General features: G+C 43.8%; 1 protein-coding gene across 1 annotated transcript in view; it reads right to left on the bottom strand.

The window, feature by feature from the left end:
* Nucleotides 1-18,346, bottom strand: part of LOC120019855 (ephrin type-B receptor 1-B-like) — a 165,925-nt gene that overhangs the window by 40,234 nt on the left and 107,345 nt on the right. Inside the window, exons 6-7 of the mRNA XM_038963269.1 lie at nt 8,996-9,158; nt 5,072-5,180 (exon numbers count right to left, since the gene is read on the bottom strand). Of these exons, the coding sequence (XP_038819197.1) occupies nt 5,072-5,180; nt 8,996-9,158 (272 nt within the window). The remainder of the gene's footprint in view (nt 1-5,071; nt 5,181-8,995; nt 9,159-18,346) is intronic.

An 18,346-nucleotide genomic window follows, 5' to 3' on the forward strand; every position in this document is an offset into this window, starting at 1 on the left:
AGGCCGTCATTGTTGCAAACTGGATGTATTAGATAGGCCGTCATTGTTGCAAACTGTAATGCATTAGGTAGGCCGTCATTGTTGCAAACTGTAATGCATTAGGTAGGCCGTCATTGTTGCAAACTGGATGTATTAGGTAGGCCGTCATTGTTGCAAACTGGATGTATTAGGTAGGCCGTCATTGTTGCAAACTGGATGTATTAGGTAGGCCGTCATTGTTGCAAACTGGATGTATTAGGTAGGCCGTCATTGTTGCAAACTGGATGTATTAGGTAGGCCGTCATTGTTGCAAACTGGATGTATTAGGTAGGCCGTCATTGTTGCAAACTGGATGTATTAGGTAGGCCGTCATTGTTGCAAACTGGATGTATTAGGTAGGCCGTCATTGTTGCAAACTGGATGTATGAGGTAGGCCGTCATTGTTGCAAACTGGATGCATGTTTTTGGTAGGCCGTCATTGTAGGAATGCCGTCATTGTAAATACGAATTTGTTCGCTAACAAGCGTTTACCTATACTTGAGATACTTTTTCTAAACTCTTAACACAGCAACACACCTACATCACACAATTAGACAAATAGTACATTTTCTGCTCAAAACCACATTTTGTTCATTAAATACCAACCCTACATTTCAAAATGTAAAAAAACTTTCTCTACATAAACTAACTCTGTCAAAACACGTCAAACTCGACTCAGTATCTAAACATTCAGTCAAAACACTAGCACATGTTTTCTATCCAAGAGGAACATATAGTCAATCATAGCACAATGACTTTCAAAATACTAACATTTGATGGCATTACAAAAACTGCATTACTTGTCATGTTTCAGATCTACCTGCATCAATAGACAATATGAAATCCATTGTTTTTTATCATTCAGTTTCCTTTTACTCTAAACCACTCTACATTTTTTGGTTGAGTGTCGAATGTGTGCATTTTTGGCAACATACTATCTAAAAGTGAATGAGTCATCTTTAATTTATAGAATGTACAGTAGGAAAAAATAGTAAGTGACAGAATTGCTGCAGTAAAAGCTTTATTAGCAACATGAAATTGCTGCCAGTGATCAACAAAAAAATCCAACACACATGACCTTTGGTTCCAAATGTGTAAAAATAAAACACAATTACAGTAAAAAAGGCACAGAAGGGATTAAACACAAAAATACACAGTCCTGTTCTAATCTATACGATCTTCAGCATTTGGCCACATGTTCTCGTCCACATCACATCTTATGTCGTCTCTCGCTATGCACCTTGGATAGAACCGCTTGGCATGCCTCATCCACCCCTGGCAGTCTTCAGCTGAGATGTCTCTGCAGCCGGCATCCATTGCATCCAGGAGGGACATTTGGTCATGTGGCCGATGATCATACACTTTCCATCTCCAGGCAGAAAAAAATGCATCAATGGGGTTGAGGAAAGACGAGTAGGGGGGAGGAAAAGGGAAACCATTCTTGGATGGGCTGCAAACCAGTTTGTGATTGCATGTGAATGGTGGAATGCTACATTGTCCCATGGAATCACAAATGTCCTCATGTTTCCTCCCAGCGGTTCTCTTTCTGCTTCTGGCACCAGTTGTTGGTGGAGGTCATCTAAACACATAAGAAGGAGCTCAGTGTTGTAGGGACCAATCTGGCATTTCTGCAGGACCAAACCAGCACTCCAGACTGCAGCACACATTGTGATATTTGCTCCTCTCTGACCCGGCACATCAACTGTGGCCCTTTTTCCGATGACATTTCTTCCCCTTCCAACGTGTTTTGCTAGGTTAAACCCTGCCTCGTCTACATAATTTATTTCATGTGGGGTCTGATTAGCCTCCAACTCCATAACTCTCTGAAAGAAATCTAACACAGTATGAGTAAATGCTTTTTAGTATGTCCTACTGTATGTACTGTAACCCATGTTTACATGTAGAGTAGCATAGTGTAAAACTCACTATAGAACAAGTAATATTGAATAGACGTCATACCTGGACGTATTGGTGCCGGAGTTCCTTGACCCACTCACTGTTCCTTTCAAAAGGAACTGTGTACAACTGTTTCATTCCAACTCTGTGTTTGGTCAGAGTCTGAGCAATGGTAGTCAGCCTGATGCTTTCCACACTGAAATACCAGGTTGTCCTTCACAATTCTGCTCTGAATTTCTCTCAGTTCTATTGCATTGTCAGCAACGACCAATCCTACAATGGCTGTTGGTCTTCACTGAGGAGCTTTCCTCTTCCCCCAGAGGGAGGAAGACGTTGCATCCTGTAGAGGAATAAAAATACTACAGATGTATTTGCATTGGAACTGCTGCCCTACAGTTACTGTGGGACATAGCAACAGTAATGATAGAAGAAGCCCTTGTGAAATACATTACTTACCTTAAATACATTACTTAAAATTCAGGATAATGGAAGCCACGGTTGACCATCTGAGATTAGGTTGGACTCTTTCACCAGCGTTTCTCAGTGATAGACCATGGTTTATCACATAGTCTATGATGGTGGCTCTTATTTCATCAGTGACAGCAGCTCTTACTCTCCTTTGAATACCACCACGCATTCTTACTCCTCTCCCCCTACCTCTCCTTCTCCCTTGTCCTGGTCCAACTACTCCTCTGCCTGGTCCAGCTACTCCTCTCCTTGGTCCAACTACTCCTCTCCCTGGTCCAGCTACTCCTCTCCCTGGTCCAACTACTCCTCTCCCTGGTCCAACTACTCCTCTGCCTGGTCCAGCTACTCCTCTCCCTGGTCCAACTACTCCTCTCCCTGGTCCAGCTACTCCTCTCCCTGGTCCAACTACTCCTCTGCCTGGTCCAACTACTCCTCTCCCTGGTCCAGCTACTCCTCTCCCTGGTCCAACTACTCCTCTGCCTGGTCCAGCTACTCCTCTGCCTGGTCCAGCTACTCCTCTGCCTGGTCCAACTACTCCTCTCCCTGGTCCAGCTACTCCTCTCCTTGGTCCAGCTACTCCTCTCCCTGGTCCAACTACTCCTCTGCCTGGTCCAGCTACTCCTCTCCTTGGTCCAACTACTCCTCTCCCTGGTCCAACTACTCCTCTCCCTGGTCCAGCTACTCCTCTCTCTGGTCCAGCTACTCCTCTGCCTGGTCCAACTACTCCTCTGCCTGGTCCAACTACTCCTCTGCCTGGTCCAACTATTCCTCTCCCTGGTCCAGCTACTCCTCTCCCTGGTCCAGCTACTCCTCTCCCTGGTCCAGCTACTCCTCTCCCTGGTCCAGTTACTCCTCTCCCTGGTCCAACTACTCCTCTGCCTGGTCCAGCTACTCCTCTCCCTGGTCCAACTACTCCTCTCCCTGGTCCAGCTACTCCTCCCCCTGGTCCAACTACTCCTCTGCCTGGTCCAACTACTCCTCTCCCTGGTCCAGCTACTCCTCTCCCTGGTCCAGCTACTCCTCTCCCTGGTCCAACTACTCCTCTGCCTGGTCCAGCTACTCCTCTCCTTGGTCCAACTACTCCTCTCCCTGGTCCAACTACTCCTCTCCCTGGTCCAGCTACTCCTCTCTCTGGTCCAGCTACTCCTCTGCCTGGTCCAGCTACTCCTCTCCCTGGTCCAGCTACTCCTCTCCCTGGTCCAGCTACTCCTCTCCCTGGTCCAGCTACTCCTCTCCCTGGTCCAGCTACTCCTCTCCCTGGTCCAGCTACTCCTCTCCTTGGTCCAACTACTCCTCTACCTGGTCCACCTACTCCTCTGCCGGGTCCAGCTACTCCTCTCCTTGGTCCAACTACTCCTCTGCCTGGTCCACCTACTCCTCTGCCTGGTCCACCTACTCCTCTGCCTGGTCCAACTACTCCTCTCCCTGGTCCAACTACTCCTCTCCCTGGTCCAACTACTCCTCTCCCTGGTCCAACTACTCCTCTCCCTGGTCCAGCTACTCCTCTCCCTGGTCCAGCTACTCCTCTGCCTGGTCCATCTACTCCTCTGCCTGGTCCAACTACTCCTCTCCCTGGTCCAACTACTCCTCTGCCTGGTCCAACTACTCCTCTCCCTGGTCCAACTACTCCTCTGCCTGGTCCAACTACTCCTCTCCCTTGTCCAGACATTGTTTTCTCTCTCTACACCTCTGTGTTGTTCTGTATCCACACTCAACAAAATCAATCCAAAGAGTCCCCTTTTAACTGTGTATGTTCATGTAATTGAAAGAACTTCAACACCTTGCTATGTCTCCCGATTGAGATTGGAATCAGCTGTGGTTGGTCTATTTTACACAACTTACAGTAAATCAGCTATTTCTCAATGTTTCAATGATCTGTTCATTCAAAAATGCTTATAAGATGTTTCAATACAGCTTTTGAGCTGCTGTTGTTGCAGAAGTAGAGGCTTTATATTATATTTAAGGTTTGAAACATTACGTCTTCATTTCTGGCGTGCTGTGTGCAAGCATTTGTAAATAAGACAAGAAAGATCCATCATTTTGGTATTGGGTAAGCTTGTATGTACAGAAAATGTAAGCATTTTAGAAACGTAGAAACGTAGAAGTGTAATCGACTGAGGGACCTTGCAGATAATTGTAAGTGTGGGGCACAGAGATGAGGTAGTCATTAAAAAATCATGTTAAACACTATTATTGCACACAGAGTGAGTCCATGCAAGGCTGTAAGACAACAACTTGTGGAACAAGTCAAGGGGTGTGGATACTTTCTGAAGGCACTGTATTTCCTTTTTACTTTGTTTACCTTCTGCTGGCTATGTGTGTAGGTATGTATGTGAAAAGCCTACAGACAGGCTCCATTGCCTGCCTGTCTGTCTGTGTCTGCTAACTGTGAGGTAAGGGTTGTGTGTGTGTGTGTGTGTGTGTGTGTGTGTGTGTGTGTGTGTGTGTGTGTGTGTGTGTGTGTGTGTGTGTGTGTGTGTGTGTGTGTGTGTGTGTGTGTGTGTGTGTGTGTGTGTGTGTGTGTATGTGTGTGTGTGTGTGTGTGTGTGTGTGTGTGTGTGTGTGTGTGTGTGTGTGTGTGTGTGTGTGTGTGTTAAGATGTTTGTGTGTAAGGTGCGTGCGTGCGTGCGTGCGGCACACCCGTTGGACCATAAACACAGCCATGGTGGACATGTTGACCGTACAGTACCTGCTGCAGACGATGGAGATGGCCACTAGAGAGACGATGAACACCAATCCTGCTGCAGCCGAGCCAGCAATCAGAGGAAGCTGCTCCCTCAACTCTGATTTATAGTCATCTACATAGACAGAGAGAAAATGTGTGTGTGTGTGTGTGAGAGAGAGAGAGAGAGAGAGAGAAAGAGAGAAAGAAAAAGATCAATAAAAAGTGAGAGAAAGTATTTCAGTGTTTCTGTTGCCATACCTAATCTCCCTGTCACAGTCTGACAGACACAAAAGAACACCTTGGAATTTCTACTGGGGGTGTTCAAACACAAGCTGCTCTTCGACAGTCAAAAATACAGCTAAACGTTAGCAACGAAGTGAGGAAGAATATCACGAGTTCAGAGGGTAGCCTAAATAACTTCTAAAGACACACTAAACTGCCTCAGTCCTGTCTCATGACCTTTAGCAAGATTTAGCATGCTGCGGGCAAACTGACAGCAATGGGGTTCAAGTGAAAAAAGGAGAAGAAAGAAGAAGTATTTTGAGTGGTGATATAGTAGCTTAAATATCAACAAAATAATAAGCAAGTATTCATAGCACACTTGATAGTTTGAATTATAGGCCTACTATTTTGTTCCCTGTAAAGGGTGAGTGTGCTATTTCTTTGTGAAGCTGTATTCAGTCTCCTAAACTCAGACAGGTGAAAATGGTGATTGGCTTGAAGAATCAGAAATCAACTGTCTGAGTGCTATAGCTAGCAGTAAATAACAGCACATTGCAATCAGTCAGGTATCAACACCTGACTGTGGAGAATAGGACTCCTCACTGACAAGCTATAACCATACACACCTTACTGATGAAAGGCCAATCATCTCCTCCTCATTGCACCTGTCAATCAAATGGTTTTGGTAGGGGTTGTGTGGGGGGTTGGGGGGGGGGGGGGGGGGGGCAGTTGGGGCAGTTGGGGCAGTTGAGGGGTGTGGGGCGAAGAGACCTGGGGGATTTGTGTAAAAATGTGATGACAGACAGAAAAGAGGGATTGTCAACTGTGAGAGGAGAGGAAGAGGGAGAAGAGTCAGAGGGGAGTGAGGGAGAGAGAAGGAGGGAGGGAGGAGGGCCAGAGGTGGGTAGACAGTGATGGAGACTGGGATGAGATGGGTAGTGCAGGAGAGAGGAGGTGGGGGAGGACAGGGGAGGCAGGCACTATAGAGGGTGAGGCACATAGGGGTTGACGGAGGAACGGATGGTTGGGAGAGGGACATAGGATGGGGTAGGCAGGGAGGAAGGGTGAGGAGGGGGTGATGGACATAGGGGATGGGGAGTCAGGGAGGGAGGGAGGGAGGGTAAGGGACATTGGATGGGGGAGGTAGGGAGAGGGTGTGAGGATAGGGTGATGGAAATAGGGGATGGGGGAGGCAGCGAGGGAGGGTGAGGCGGGGGTGGGAGATGGAAATAGGGATGTGGAGGCAGGGAGGGAGGGTGAGGAGGGGGTGGGAGATGGAAATAGGGATGTGGAGGCAGGGAGGGAGGGTGAGGAGGGGGTGGGTGAGGGACATAAGGGAAGGGGAAGCAGGGAGTACGAGTGAGGAGGAGGCGGGTGAGGGACATAGGGGATGGGGGAGGGAAATGTAGGGTGTGATGGGTCCCTCTGTTCCTCCTTCACCGGGTGCTAATTGTCTCCATAAATGTCGTGCTGTGGCAGCAAGCCAGAGGATGTACCATCAGCTGGTCCTCATGCTGTCTGGCGTGTGTGGTGTGTGTGCGTGTGCGTGTGTATGTGCATGCGTTGGGTAAATACTAATCAGAGCGTGAGGAAGAGGGAGGAGAGGGCTATGCTGCTACATCTGCTCTACACAGGTAACTACAGATGATGATGGAGATCCTCATCATCATCATCATCACTGTAACTGTATAACAGAACAGGTTGTTTATATGACTGATAATCACCTTGACCATACAATAGCCTCCTATTGGAGGGAAGGAAGAACAGAGGAAAAGAAGGATGGAGGGGTGGGGGATAGAGAGAAGGAAGATTAGGAGGAGGTGTGGTATTTGTGATGTCAAATGGAGATTTTCTCTTAGATGCGGATCATGGATAAGAAGATCAGTTCAGGGTTTAACCCCCCAATGGTCAGGGTTAGGGCTGTGGCGGTCATGACATTTTGTCAGATGGTAATTGTCATGCAAATGATTGCCGGTCTCACAGTAATTGACCGCTAATCAACATAAACATGCTTAGTGCGCCTTTCGAATATGAACATTTTCAAAAGTTAAATAAGTCCATTTAATATAGCTTCATCCATCATTTATTTAGTTGTGATAGGCCTAGAAATCTGGTATGTCTTAGAAATCAAAACATAAGAGTTGCATGATGAAACTCTATACAGATGATTTGGAAAGAGTCGCAAAAAAAGGTTTGCGTTCTGTTCCTTGTGTTTCCAGCGGAAAGACAGAGACAATTGCATTGTTGCTATGCTTGTCTAGCAAGAAAGTTGGGAATCGAATCAATGGAAGATGGAATAAAAATGACAGAATTAAAAGTGAAATGAGAAAGAAAGGCTGCAACGACCAAAAGCCAACAGGTAGGCTGCTAATGGAGTTATGTGTAGGTTAACTGTAGGACTAGTTAGCTAGCTCCTCTCGGTTTGATGCAGTCAAGTAAGGGTACTATGTAAGGATGATAAATAACTAACAAGAAGTTAGTCTAGCACAAGATAACAGTGGTTGTGGTCTCTCCCTCCAGTACTCTGAGCCTCCCTTGTCTTACATATTCACACACCGTACAGTCCTCTCTCTCTCTCTCTCTCTCTCTCTCTCTCTCTCTCTCTCTCTCTCTCTCTCTCTCTCTCTCTCTCTCTCTCTCTCTCTCTCTCTCTCTCTCTCTCTCTCTCTCTCTCTCTCTCTCTCTCTCTCTCTCTCTCTCTCTCTCTCTCTCTCTCTCTCTCTCTCTCTCTCTTTTAATAAGGTAGCAAAACAATTGGCTTTTCTGCTGCTTCCTTCACTCGGATCGGACCAGTTGTCCTTTCAGAACAGGTTTAAAAAATGTATGCATATTGGGTCCGGGGCTTTCCCGTGTCCATTTCGGAACGGGAACTCTAACTCCCATTAGTATTTGTCCTCATCATTCAGATTATTCAAATTTAATCATGAGGTATTTTGAGAGTGAATAAATGGCATTTAGCAAGTTTGGTAAACTACCCATCAGTACATTCATTTGCGCTATTTTGGATTGGGATTACCGTGACCAACAGTCAGAGGGAATGTGACTGCGACCATGACTCGTGACTGCCGGTGTGGTGGTAATACGGTCACCACGACAGCCCTAGTTAGGGTTAGGAATTGGGGATGGTAAGCTGATCCTAGATCTGTGCCTCAAAGGGTAAGTTCTACTGGAGTGTTGTAAATCATCTGACAGCATATTGCATAGGAAAGAAGACGTATGCTGTGTTTAGGAAATACGGTACGCCCACACACGAACACCTGGACCCAAACTCACACACCAGTGTAGCAGGTGTTGCGCCCCCCTGAACAATCCAACCCCCGGTGGCAAATAATTAATCACATCAGCCACTAATCACAGCTAAGCATTCTGGGATAGCTGCTCAGCAACAGACGGGCTCAATGAAGAACCAATTAGCTAAGCAGTTTGGATCAAGCACAGTCAGTTACACACAAGAAGAGAAGCTCAAAACCACCATTCTCAACTCTCATATAGACACACAATCTCATACATTATGAAACATTCACAAACATGTTGTGACAGTGATCCACACTCTCCACTGTCACATTCACAATCCCTCTACCGTCCTGGACTCTATCCACACTCTCTCTCTTCCTCTCTATCTTTCTCTCACACACACACAAACTAACACATGCAGCTCCCCACCACCATCCCCCACCATCTCTCCTCGCCTCCCCTCCCCCCCTTGGCTTATTGCATGGTCCTTACCATCTGTGAGCGTTTGGAAGCACATCTTGCCGCTGTATTTGCCAAAGCCAGCCACAGTCCTGGCCCGCACCTGCACAACGTAGACCGTGCCCGCCCGGAGGCCCTCCACGCGGGCTGTGTTGGTCTCGCTGCGCACCATGGTGGAATTAATCTCTGCATGGTCCTGGAGGAGGACAGGGGAGAGAGAGAGATACCAGGTGAATGTTGCAGAGAGACAGAGCAGATCATGTGTATAATCCAGGACGGGACATAATGGAGGAGACAGAGAGGAAGAGACCAGGGGCAGTATGTCTCGCAGGTTAGCGTTCTTCGTCATGAATCTTGTTCTGGAGGCAGCTCTACAGAGTGGTCACTAGCTGGCACAGCCACAAAGTCATAACATCTGCACATTTTTGTTTTAATGAATCTTTACAATATAGCCAATTTTGACTTTGCAGCTGGCCTATCTAAGGGGAAGTCAGTTCACTCAGTTGTGCCTCCAGGACAAGACTCATGACAATAAACGTCAACCAGCATACGTCTAAAGCGGAGGTTTCTTTAACCATGAAATCTGGGTCGTAGGTACTTTATCAAACTTCTCAGAGTAGGAGTGCTGATATAAAATCAGTCTGACCTTCTAGAGCACAATTAATTTGATTAAATGGACGGGGGGGGGGCCTGATCCTAGATGCATTATACGGACCTCGGTTATCATTTAAAGAAACCGTTGTATTATCTCCCCTATGCTGCGGAAGTATTCAGCAACCAACAGTTAGTAACGTTGGCTGCCTTTGCCACAACAGCGGTAACACTGGCATTTTATTAGATTGTTTTGTTTATCCGACACTCTTATCCACAGTGACTCACATGGCATGAGAGGAGAGAAAGGATCCTACTGGGCACAGACATCAATTCAATGTCTATTCCACATTGGTTCAAAGTAATTTCATTGAAATGACGTGGAAACAACGTTGATTAAATCAATGTGTGCCCAGTGGGATAGAAAGGATTGATATTCCAAAAAGGCATTACTTTGCTAGTTAGAGCAATAAACAACAGCTGAGAGGGAGCTTATGTGTTGTGTAACAGCCTCCTCCACCATAGAAACCTGAAAAGTTCAGATGAGTCATATGCAATTTGGATGCAATAATGGGCCTATTCAACACAATGGCACCAAAGTGTTCTCTAGTTGCTGTTGATCTCTTTCTATGAGAGAACGGTCACTTTGTAATCCCCTTGTCCTTGACAGGCTTACGTAACTGTTACGACCACAGATGGAAACTTTAATGCTGGAGTTGAATGACAGTATGTATTGTTAAAGAACCACTGAACATGCCGATAAGCACGTGTTTTTCTGTTGCTCATTAGAAAAATGAGATTTTAGTCTTGGAGGTGTGTTTCCTGACCGATTCAGCTTGGTTAATGACGTTTGTCCCCCATGAGACACTGTAGACGCGGAAGCATATTTCACTTCCTCATAATCCCCAGAATGAATCTAAGATAACTCAAGAAATGTATAAATCATTTAGACATTTTTGCCAATGATGTTTTAGTTGCGCAATTTTACATCTAACTACGGTGCGTGGTGCAGTATTTCTCAATTTAAAAAAATGTGTGACTAGTTGTTATGTAAACAGTCGGAGCTACAGAGCAGGTTTGCCTCACTGTCTATGATATTGTATAGAGAGCAATATCCTCAGCTGTTCACCCCATGTTAGTGGTGTCATGACGTGGCCCTTTTTGGGTATAGCTAGTGGCTTCCCCTCTCTCTCTCTCTCTCTCTCCTACATCCAGATTCTGTTATCTCATCTCGTAAATTCCTGGAGGAGACTCTCTCCCCCTGGCCATGCAGAAAGAGACACATAGAGAGAACAAAGGATTTCACATGGCGAACTCCTAAATCCCCAAAATTAGGATTTGATATAAAAGGTCCACTTGTGAGAAGGTGGGAATGGTCCGTGGACACCTAAGGGACGGGTATGACGAGTGTGTTTCATTTGGTGACCTCAGAGTGGACAGAAAACACACATAACTATATCTCTGAATATGTACATTGCTCAATTATGGGGTTTGCATCTACTTCTTGTATAAAATGAATGAGTAAAGATTAAACTATTTGTGAAATGATGTAAAGTGATTAAACCTTTAATGAAAGAGAATTGTATTCCCTTTAAAGTTTAACTAAGTCATTGGCCCGCCCCCGTGAGCACAGACATGATCTGTCGTCATGGAACAGCCCTTTTCTATTGTTACGAATAAAAACCCCTCCTGAGGAAATCCTCTTCAGACCACAAAAACCTCAGTGTCCGCTAAGGTTACAATGGTTGTTGAATTCCTAACCATACCACGTGGAGCAATGGCTACACGGGTGGAAATGGTTCAACTCTGAGACTATCGATCCCGACAGAATAAGAGCAAATGTTAGATACTAATTACTAGTCTGCAGTTAGAAATTATGTCAACCTGGGATGCGAAGACCGACAACCGCCGAAACATCTATGCTATGAGAACATTTCTGAACGGTACTCTGAAGTATCCATCCTAACCACGAAAGACTGATCTTCAGGGAAGCAGAGAGAGAGACGATGATGAACTGACTCTCCAACAGACAGACGGACGATTCCAACAGAGATCACAACAACACACTGGTCGTAAATATATATTGATTGCAATTATTCCCGAATGAGTGAGCGTTCATGTGCAAAGGATTAGCATTTCAATTAATATAATTATCAACTGTGTAGTGACTCCTTTTGTTGTTTCCTGCCTTTTCAGTCCACACCCACTTCCCTTTGTCCACCAAGCCGTCATATCGGCTTAGCCCACTAGGGAACCTCCCTTATCATTTCCTTGTAACCATAGCTACTGTGTTGTTTGTTTATACATTTCTGTGATTATTTAGTTAGTTAATAATTAAATGATTAAGACAATTGATGTATGGAACATTCATAGTAAAGGCTGGGTTCATGCAGATAACCAACAATTTAAGACGTTTGGAATGAGACTAACGTGAGGTAAAGAATAATTCATTAATTAGAAGACTAATTGATCAGATATTAAAAGATCTGAAGAGTTATATTAGGAAAATTATAACTTTGTAATCTGAAGATTTTCCTTGGTGCCCCGACTTCCTAGATAATTACATTTACATGATTAGTTTAATCACGTAATAATAATTACAGAGAATTGATTTGATAAAATAACAGTCTTCACTTTAATGATGCCAAAGACACGACAGTGGGCAAATGGACATATCAAAACCCAACCTTCACTTACCCGCTGTGACGCAGGGATGTTCCAAACTCCATTTTAGACGAGACTGACTTTATGAACAAAATTATCCAATTTCTATTTTGTAGTCAATTTTGAGACTAGAATAAATGTTTCTGACTCATATCGATGCCATATACAGTAGACTGTATTGAAAGTGATTCAATGCTTTTTAAAGTTAGTCACTCTTTAAACACGCTCACATACACGCACGCACATGCACACATGCACACACAGACACGTACACAGAGACGCACCCCCACACACACTACCGCTCTAACCACCCATATACACACACAGCCACAAATATTCATGAATTAAGGCCCATTTGTCTATGAGTCACATTGTAATATTGTTCCTCCTGCAGTATTTACTGCTGGCTGTAGAAGTATTTAGAGAGAGAGAGTTTAATTAGTAAAGGAAGTTGTGTGGTGTCTGAAGTGGCAGACTGCTAATTATGACAGAGGACTATTTCCACCTACAGAATGTGTTTGTTTTCACAGAATGGAACAAAGCAACGCTTCCAAGTTCCATTTGCAGAGAATTGTTTTGTGCCATTTTCTTCTTCTGTTTTGGTTTGTTTGGGTATTTCAGAGTGGGAGTTCAAAGGATTAAACAAATGTATGGTCAAAACTGTATAACTAAATCCAGTAAGACTTTATAGACCCTGAACGTCTAACAGTCTGTGTGCATGCAGGCATGTGTGTGTGTGTGTATGCCTGCCTGTGTACTGGGGTGGCTGTGTGTTATGTTTGTGTGTATCCTGTCTGTGCAGGTGTGTAGGCCCAGTGTCCACCACCTTAAATGAACCAGCCTGGCCCAGCCTGCTAGTGCTAGAAGGCTTTGGTCCTGAAGTTCTGACTTCTGCTATGGGAATAGGAGGGGGTAACTGTAATTAGCTAGTCCCGTCACCGTCACAGAGTGAATATAGACAAAAAATAAGCATGCACACCTACACTACACTACACTACACCCACACCTGCAGGCAGCTGATATACAGTGAGCTCCAAAAGTATCAGGACAGTGACACATGTTGTTGTTGTTTTGGCTCTGTACACCTGCACTTTGGAATTTAAAAGTATTTTCATCCATATCGGGTGAACCGTTTATCACGGACTACAAAGGGAAAACCAGCCACGTCGCAGACACCAGCGTCCTGCTCCCGGACAAGCTAAACACCTTCTATGCCTGCTTTGAGGATAATACAGTGCCACCGACGCGGCCCACTACCAAGGACTGTGGGCTCTTCTTCTCCTTGGCCGACAAGAGTAAGACATTTAACCGTGTTAACCCTCGCAAGGCTGCCGGTCCAGACGGCATCTCTAGCCGCATCCTCTCAGACCAGCTGGCTGGAGTGTTTACGGACATATTCAATCTCTCCTTATCCCGGTGGAGAAGGTGAAAAGCTTCAAGTTCCTCGGTGTACACATCACTGACGATATGAAATGGTCCACCCACACAGACAGTGTGGTGAAGAAGGCACAACAGCGCCTCTTCAACCTCAGGAAGCTGAAGAAATGTGGCTTGGTCCCTAAAACCCTCACAAACTTTTATAGATGCAATTGAGAGCATCCTGTCGGCTGTATCACCGCCTGGTACGGCAACCACAACACCCACAACCACAGGGCTCTCCAGAGGGTGGTGCGGTCTGCCCAACGCATCACCGGGTGGAAACTACCTGCCCTCCAGGACACCTACACCACCCGATGTCACAGGAATGCCAAAAAGATCATCAAGGTCATCCAGAATGCGAGGTCAGTACAGGTGCATCAAAGCTGGGACCGAGAGACTGAAAAACAGCTTCTATCTTAAGGCCATCATGTTAAATAGCCATCACCAGCTAGCTTTCACCCCACTACGCAACCCTGCACCTTAGAGGCTGCTGCCCTATATACATAGACTTGGAATCACTGGCCACTTTAATAATGGAACACTAGTCACTTTAATCATTTTTAAATAATGTTAACATACTGCTATACTCATCTAATATGTACAGTATATACTGTATTCTATTCAACTGTATCTTAGTCAATGCCACTCTGACATTGCTCTTTCTAATATTTATACATTTCTTCATTCCATTTTTTTACTTTTAAATTTGTGTGTATTTTTGTGAATTGTTGCACTGCTGGAGCTAGGAGCACAAGCATTTCGCTACACCCGCAATAACATCTGCTAAATAAGTGTTTGTGACCGAATAAAATTGGATTTGATGTGATTTGAAATTACAGCACTTTTTGTACATACAGTTGAAGTCGGAAGTTTACATACACTTTGGTTGGAGTCATTAAAACTTGTTTTTCAACCACTCCACAAATTCCTTGTTAACAAACTATAGTTTTGGCAAGTCAGTTAGAACATCTACTTTGTGCATGACACAAGTCATTTTTCCAACAATTGTTTACAGATAGATTATTTCACTTATAATTCACTGTATCACAATTCTATTGAGTCAGAAGTTTGCATACGCTAAGTTGACTGTGCCTTTAAAACTTCTTAAGACTAGGGGGCGACATTTTCGTTTTTGGCTAACAAACGTACCCATTTGAAACTGCCTATTTCTCAGCCCCCGAAACTAGAATATGCATATAAGTGTCAGATTCGGATAGAAAACACTCTGAAGTTTCCAAAACTGTACATTTTTTGTCTGTGAGTTAAACAGAACTGATATTGCAGGCTAAAACCTGGGGAAAATCCAATCAGGAAGTGACCCTGTTTTTGAAACCTCTCTGTTCCTATGCATACCTATTGCCCATTGAAAGGGATATCAACCAGACTTATTTTTCTATGGCTTCCCTATGGTGTCAACAGCCTTTAGACATAGTTTCAGGCTTTTATTTTGAAGAATGAGCGTGAAAGGGCACATTGCGTAAGTGGATAGGTGGGGGCTCTCAGAGTGAGTTCTGCGTAACAGAGAAAAGCGGCAATTGTTCCTCCCTGTCCTAGTGAAAAGCCAACTGTCCCGGTTGATATATTATCGAATAGATATTTGAAAAACACCCTGAAGATGGATTATAAAAAACGTTTGACATGTTTCTGTGGACATTATGGATATAATTTGGGATTTTTGTCGGCGTTGTCGCGAGCGCTCTTTCCGGTGGATTCCTGGGCATAACGCATCAAACTAATGGAGGTATTTGGATATAAAAAATATCTTTATGGAACAAAAGGAACATTTGTTGTCTAACTGGGAGTCTCGTGAGTGAAAACATCCGAAGATCAAACGATTAATTTGATTGCTTTTCTGATTTTCGTGACCAAGTTACCTGATGCTAGGTGTACTTATTGTTTTGTCGAGCGATCGATAAACTTACACAAACGCTTGTATTGCTTTCGCTGTAAAGCATAATTTCTAAATCTGAGACGACAGATGGATTAACAATAGGCTAAGCTGTGTTTTGCAATATTGCACTTGTGATTTCATGAAATTATATTATATTATATACCTGTGGCGCTAGGCTAGGCTATGCTAGTCAGCGTTTCTGATGACAATTATCCCGGATCCGGGATGGGTGGTTCAGAAAGGTTAAACGGTGTGGAAAATTCCAGAAAATAATTTCATGGCTTTAGAAGCTTCTGATAGGCTAATTGACATCATTTCAGTAAATTGGAGGTGTACCTGTGGATGTATTTCAAGGCCTACCTCCAAACTCAGTGCTTCTTTGCTTGACATCATGGGAAAATCAAAAGAAATCAGCCAAGACCTCAGAAAGATAATTGTAGACCTCCACAAGTCTGGTTCATCCTTGGGAGCAATTTCCAAATGCCTGAAGGTACCACGTTCATGTGCAAACAATAGTACGCAAGTATAAACACCATGGGACCATACAGCCGTCATACCGCTCAGGTAGGAGACGCATTCTGTCTCCTAGAGATGAACGTACTTTGGTGCGAAAAGTGCAAATTAATCCCAGAGCAACAGCAAAGGACCTTGTGAAGATACTGGAGGAAACAGGTACAAAAGTATCTATATCCACAGTAAAACGAGTCCTATATCGACATAACCTGAAAGGCCGCTCAGCAAGGAAGAAGCCACTGCTCCAAAACCGCCATAAAAAAGCCAGACTACGGTTTGCAACTGCACATGGGGACAAAGATCGTACTTTTTGGAGAAATGTCCTCTTTTCTGATGAAACAAAAATAGAACTGTTTGGCCATAATGACCATCGTTATGTTTGGAGGAAAAAGGGGGAGGCTTGCAAGCCGAAGAACACCATCCCAACCGTGAAGCACGGGGGTGGCAACATCATGTTGTGGAGGTGCTTTGCTGCAGGAGGGATTGGTGCACTTCACAAAATAGATGACATCATGAGGCAGGAAAATTATGTGGATATATTGAAGCAACATCTCAAGACATCAGTCAGGAAGTTAAAGCTTGGTCGCAAATGGGTCTTCCAAATGGACAATGACCCCAAGCATACTTCCAAAGTTGTGGCGAAATGTCTTAAGGACAACAAAGTCAAGGTATTGGTGTGGCCATCACAAAGCTCTGACCTCAATCCCATAGAACATTTGTGGGCAGAACTGAAAAAGTGTGTGCGAGCAAGGAGGCTTATAAACCTGACTCAGTTACACCAGCTCTGTCAGGAGGAATGCGCCAAAATTCTTATTGTGGGAAGCTTGTGGAAGGCTACCCAAAACGTTTGACCCAAGTTAAACAATTTAAAGGCAATGCTACCAAATACTAATTGAGAGTATGTAAACTTCTGACCCACTAAATCATTCTCTATACTATTATTCTGACATTTCACATTCTTAAAATAAAAGTGGTGATCCTAACTGACCTAAAACAGGGAATTTTTACTAGGATTAAATGTCAGGAATTGTGAAAAACTGAGTTTAAATGTATTTGGCTAAGGTGTATGTAAACTTCTGACTTCAACTGTCCCCCCATTTTTATTTTATTTATTATAACTTTTTTTTTTTTTTTACTTTATTTAACTAGGCAAGTCAGTTAAGAACAAATTATTTTTTGGCCTTATTTATTTTAGGTGAGTACAAACAAATTCTTATTCTTATTCCTCCAGCATCTTCATAAGGTCCTTTGCTGTTAGGTGAGTAAGGTGAGTAAAAGTATTGGGACAAATTCACTTACAGTATATGTGTATTAAAGTAGTCAAAAGTGTAGTATTTGGTCCCATATTCCTAGCATGCGATAATTACATCAAGTGTGTGACTTGTTGGATGCATGTGCTGTTGGTTTTGGTTGTTTCAGATTATTTTGTCCCCAATAACAATGAATGGTAAATAATGTATTGTGTCATTTGAGTCACTTTTATTGTAAATAAGAATAGAATAGAATTCTAAACACTTCTACATTAATGTGGATGCTACCATGATTAGAATGAATTGTGAATAATGATGAGTGAGAAAGTTACAGATACACAAATATCACATATCATACTGTACCAAGACATGCTAACCCAATCACTTTTACTGGGAAGATTAGCATTTTTTAGGGGGTATGATATTTATGCCTCTGTAACTTCGACTGCAGTTTCTCAGATATGCAACTACTGAAGAGACTACTATACCTCATCATGGAACACAATCTATAAACATTTCCATATACACTTTAATAAGATATAAGAAAGAGGAGGATGAAAAAGGACAGGAGAGCGACAGGAACAGCGGAGAAGAGAATAGAACAGAATAGAGACAGAGGCCCATATCCGGCCCACACCGACATCATTACCCAATCAGATCAGTGTAATTAGATCATGAAGGAAGCTCCATCATTGGCCAGATGAGGTAAACACTGCTATGAAATTTGGCCCACATATAACGATCTCTCCAATCACATTAGGCTTTATTGAACACTCACTCCTGTGATGAAGAGCAATGTTAGCTCGTCCGCTAATAGGAAAATGCTACGCCTCTCAAAGTTTAATCTCATAACAGGATATTAGTTTGTGTTATATGTGTTATAGCATTGGATAATTATATTGGGGGTATTTAAATGTTTACCATGAAGGCAAATAGTCAAATACATTTCTAGCCTCAACACTAATGTTCCTGCAATGCCTACTACTATCCACACACCATGCAAAAGTGATATTGTAATTCCATTATGGCGTGATCTAATTTGATAAACGTCCAAAC

The sequence above is a fragment of the Salvelinus namaycush genome, chromosome 25 (genome assembly GCF_016432855.1).
Source record: "Salvelinus namaycush isolate Seneca chromosome 25, SaNama_1.0, whole genome shotgun sequence".
In the NCBI taxonomy this organism is placed as follows: Eukaryota; Metazoa; Chordata; class Actinopteri; order Salmoniformes; family Salmonidae; genus Salvelinus; species Salvelinus namaycush.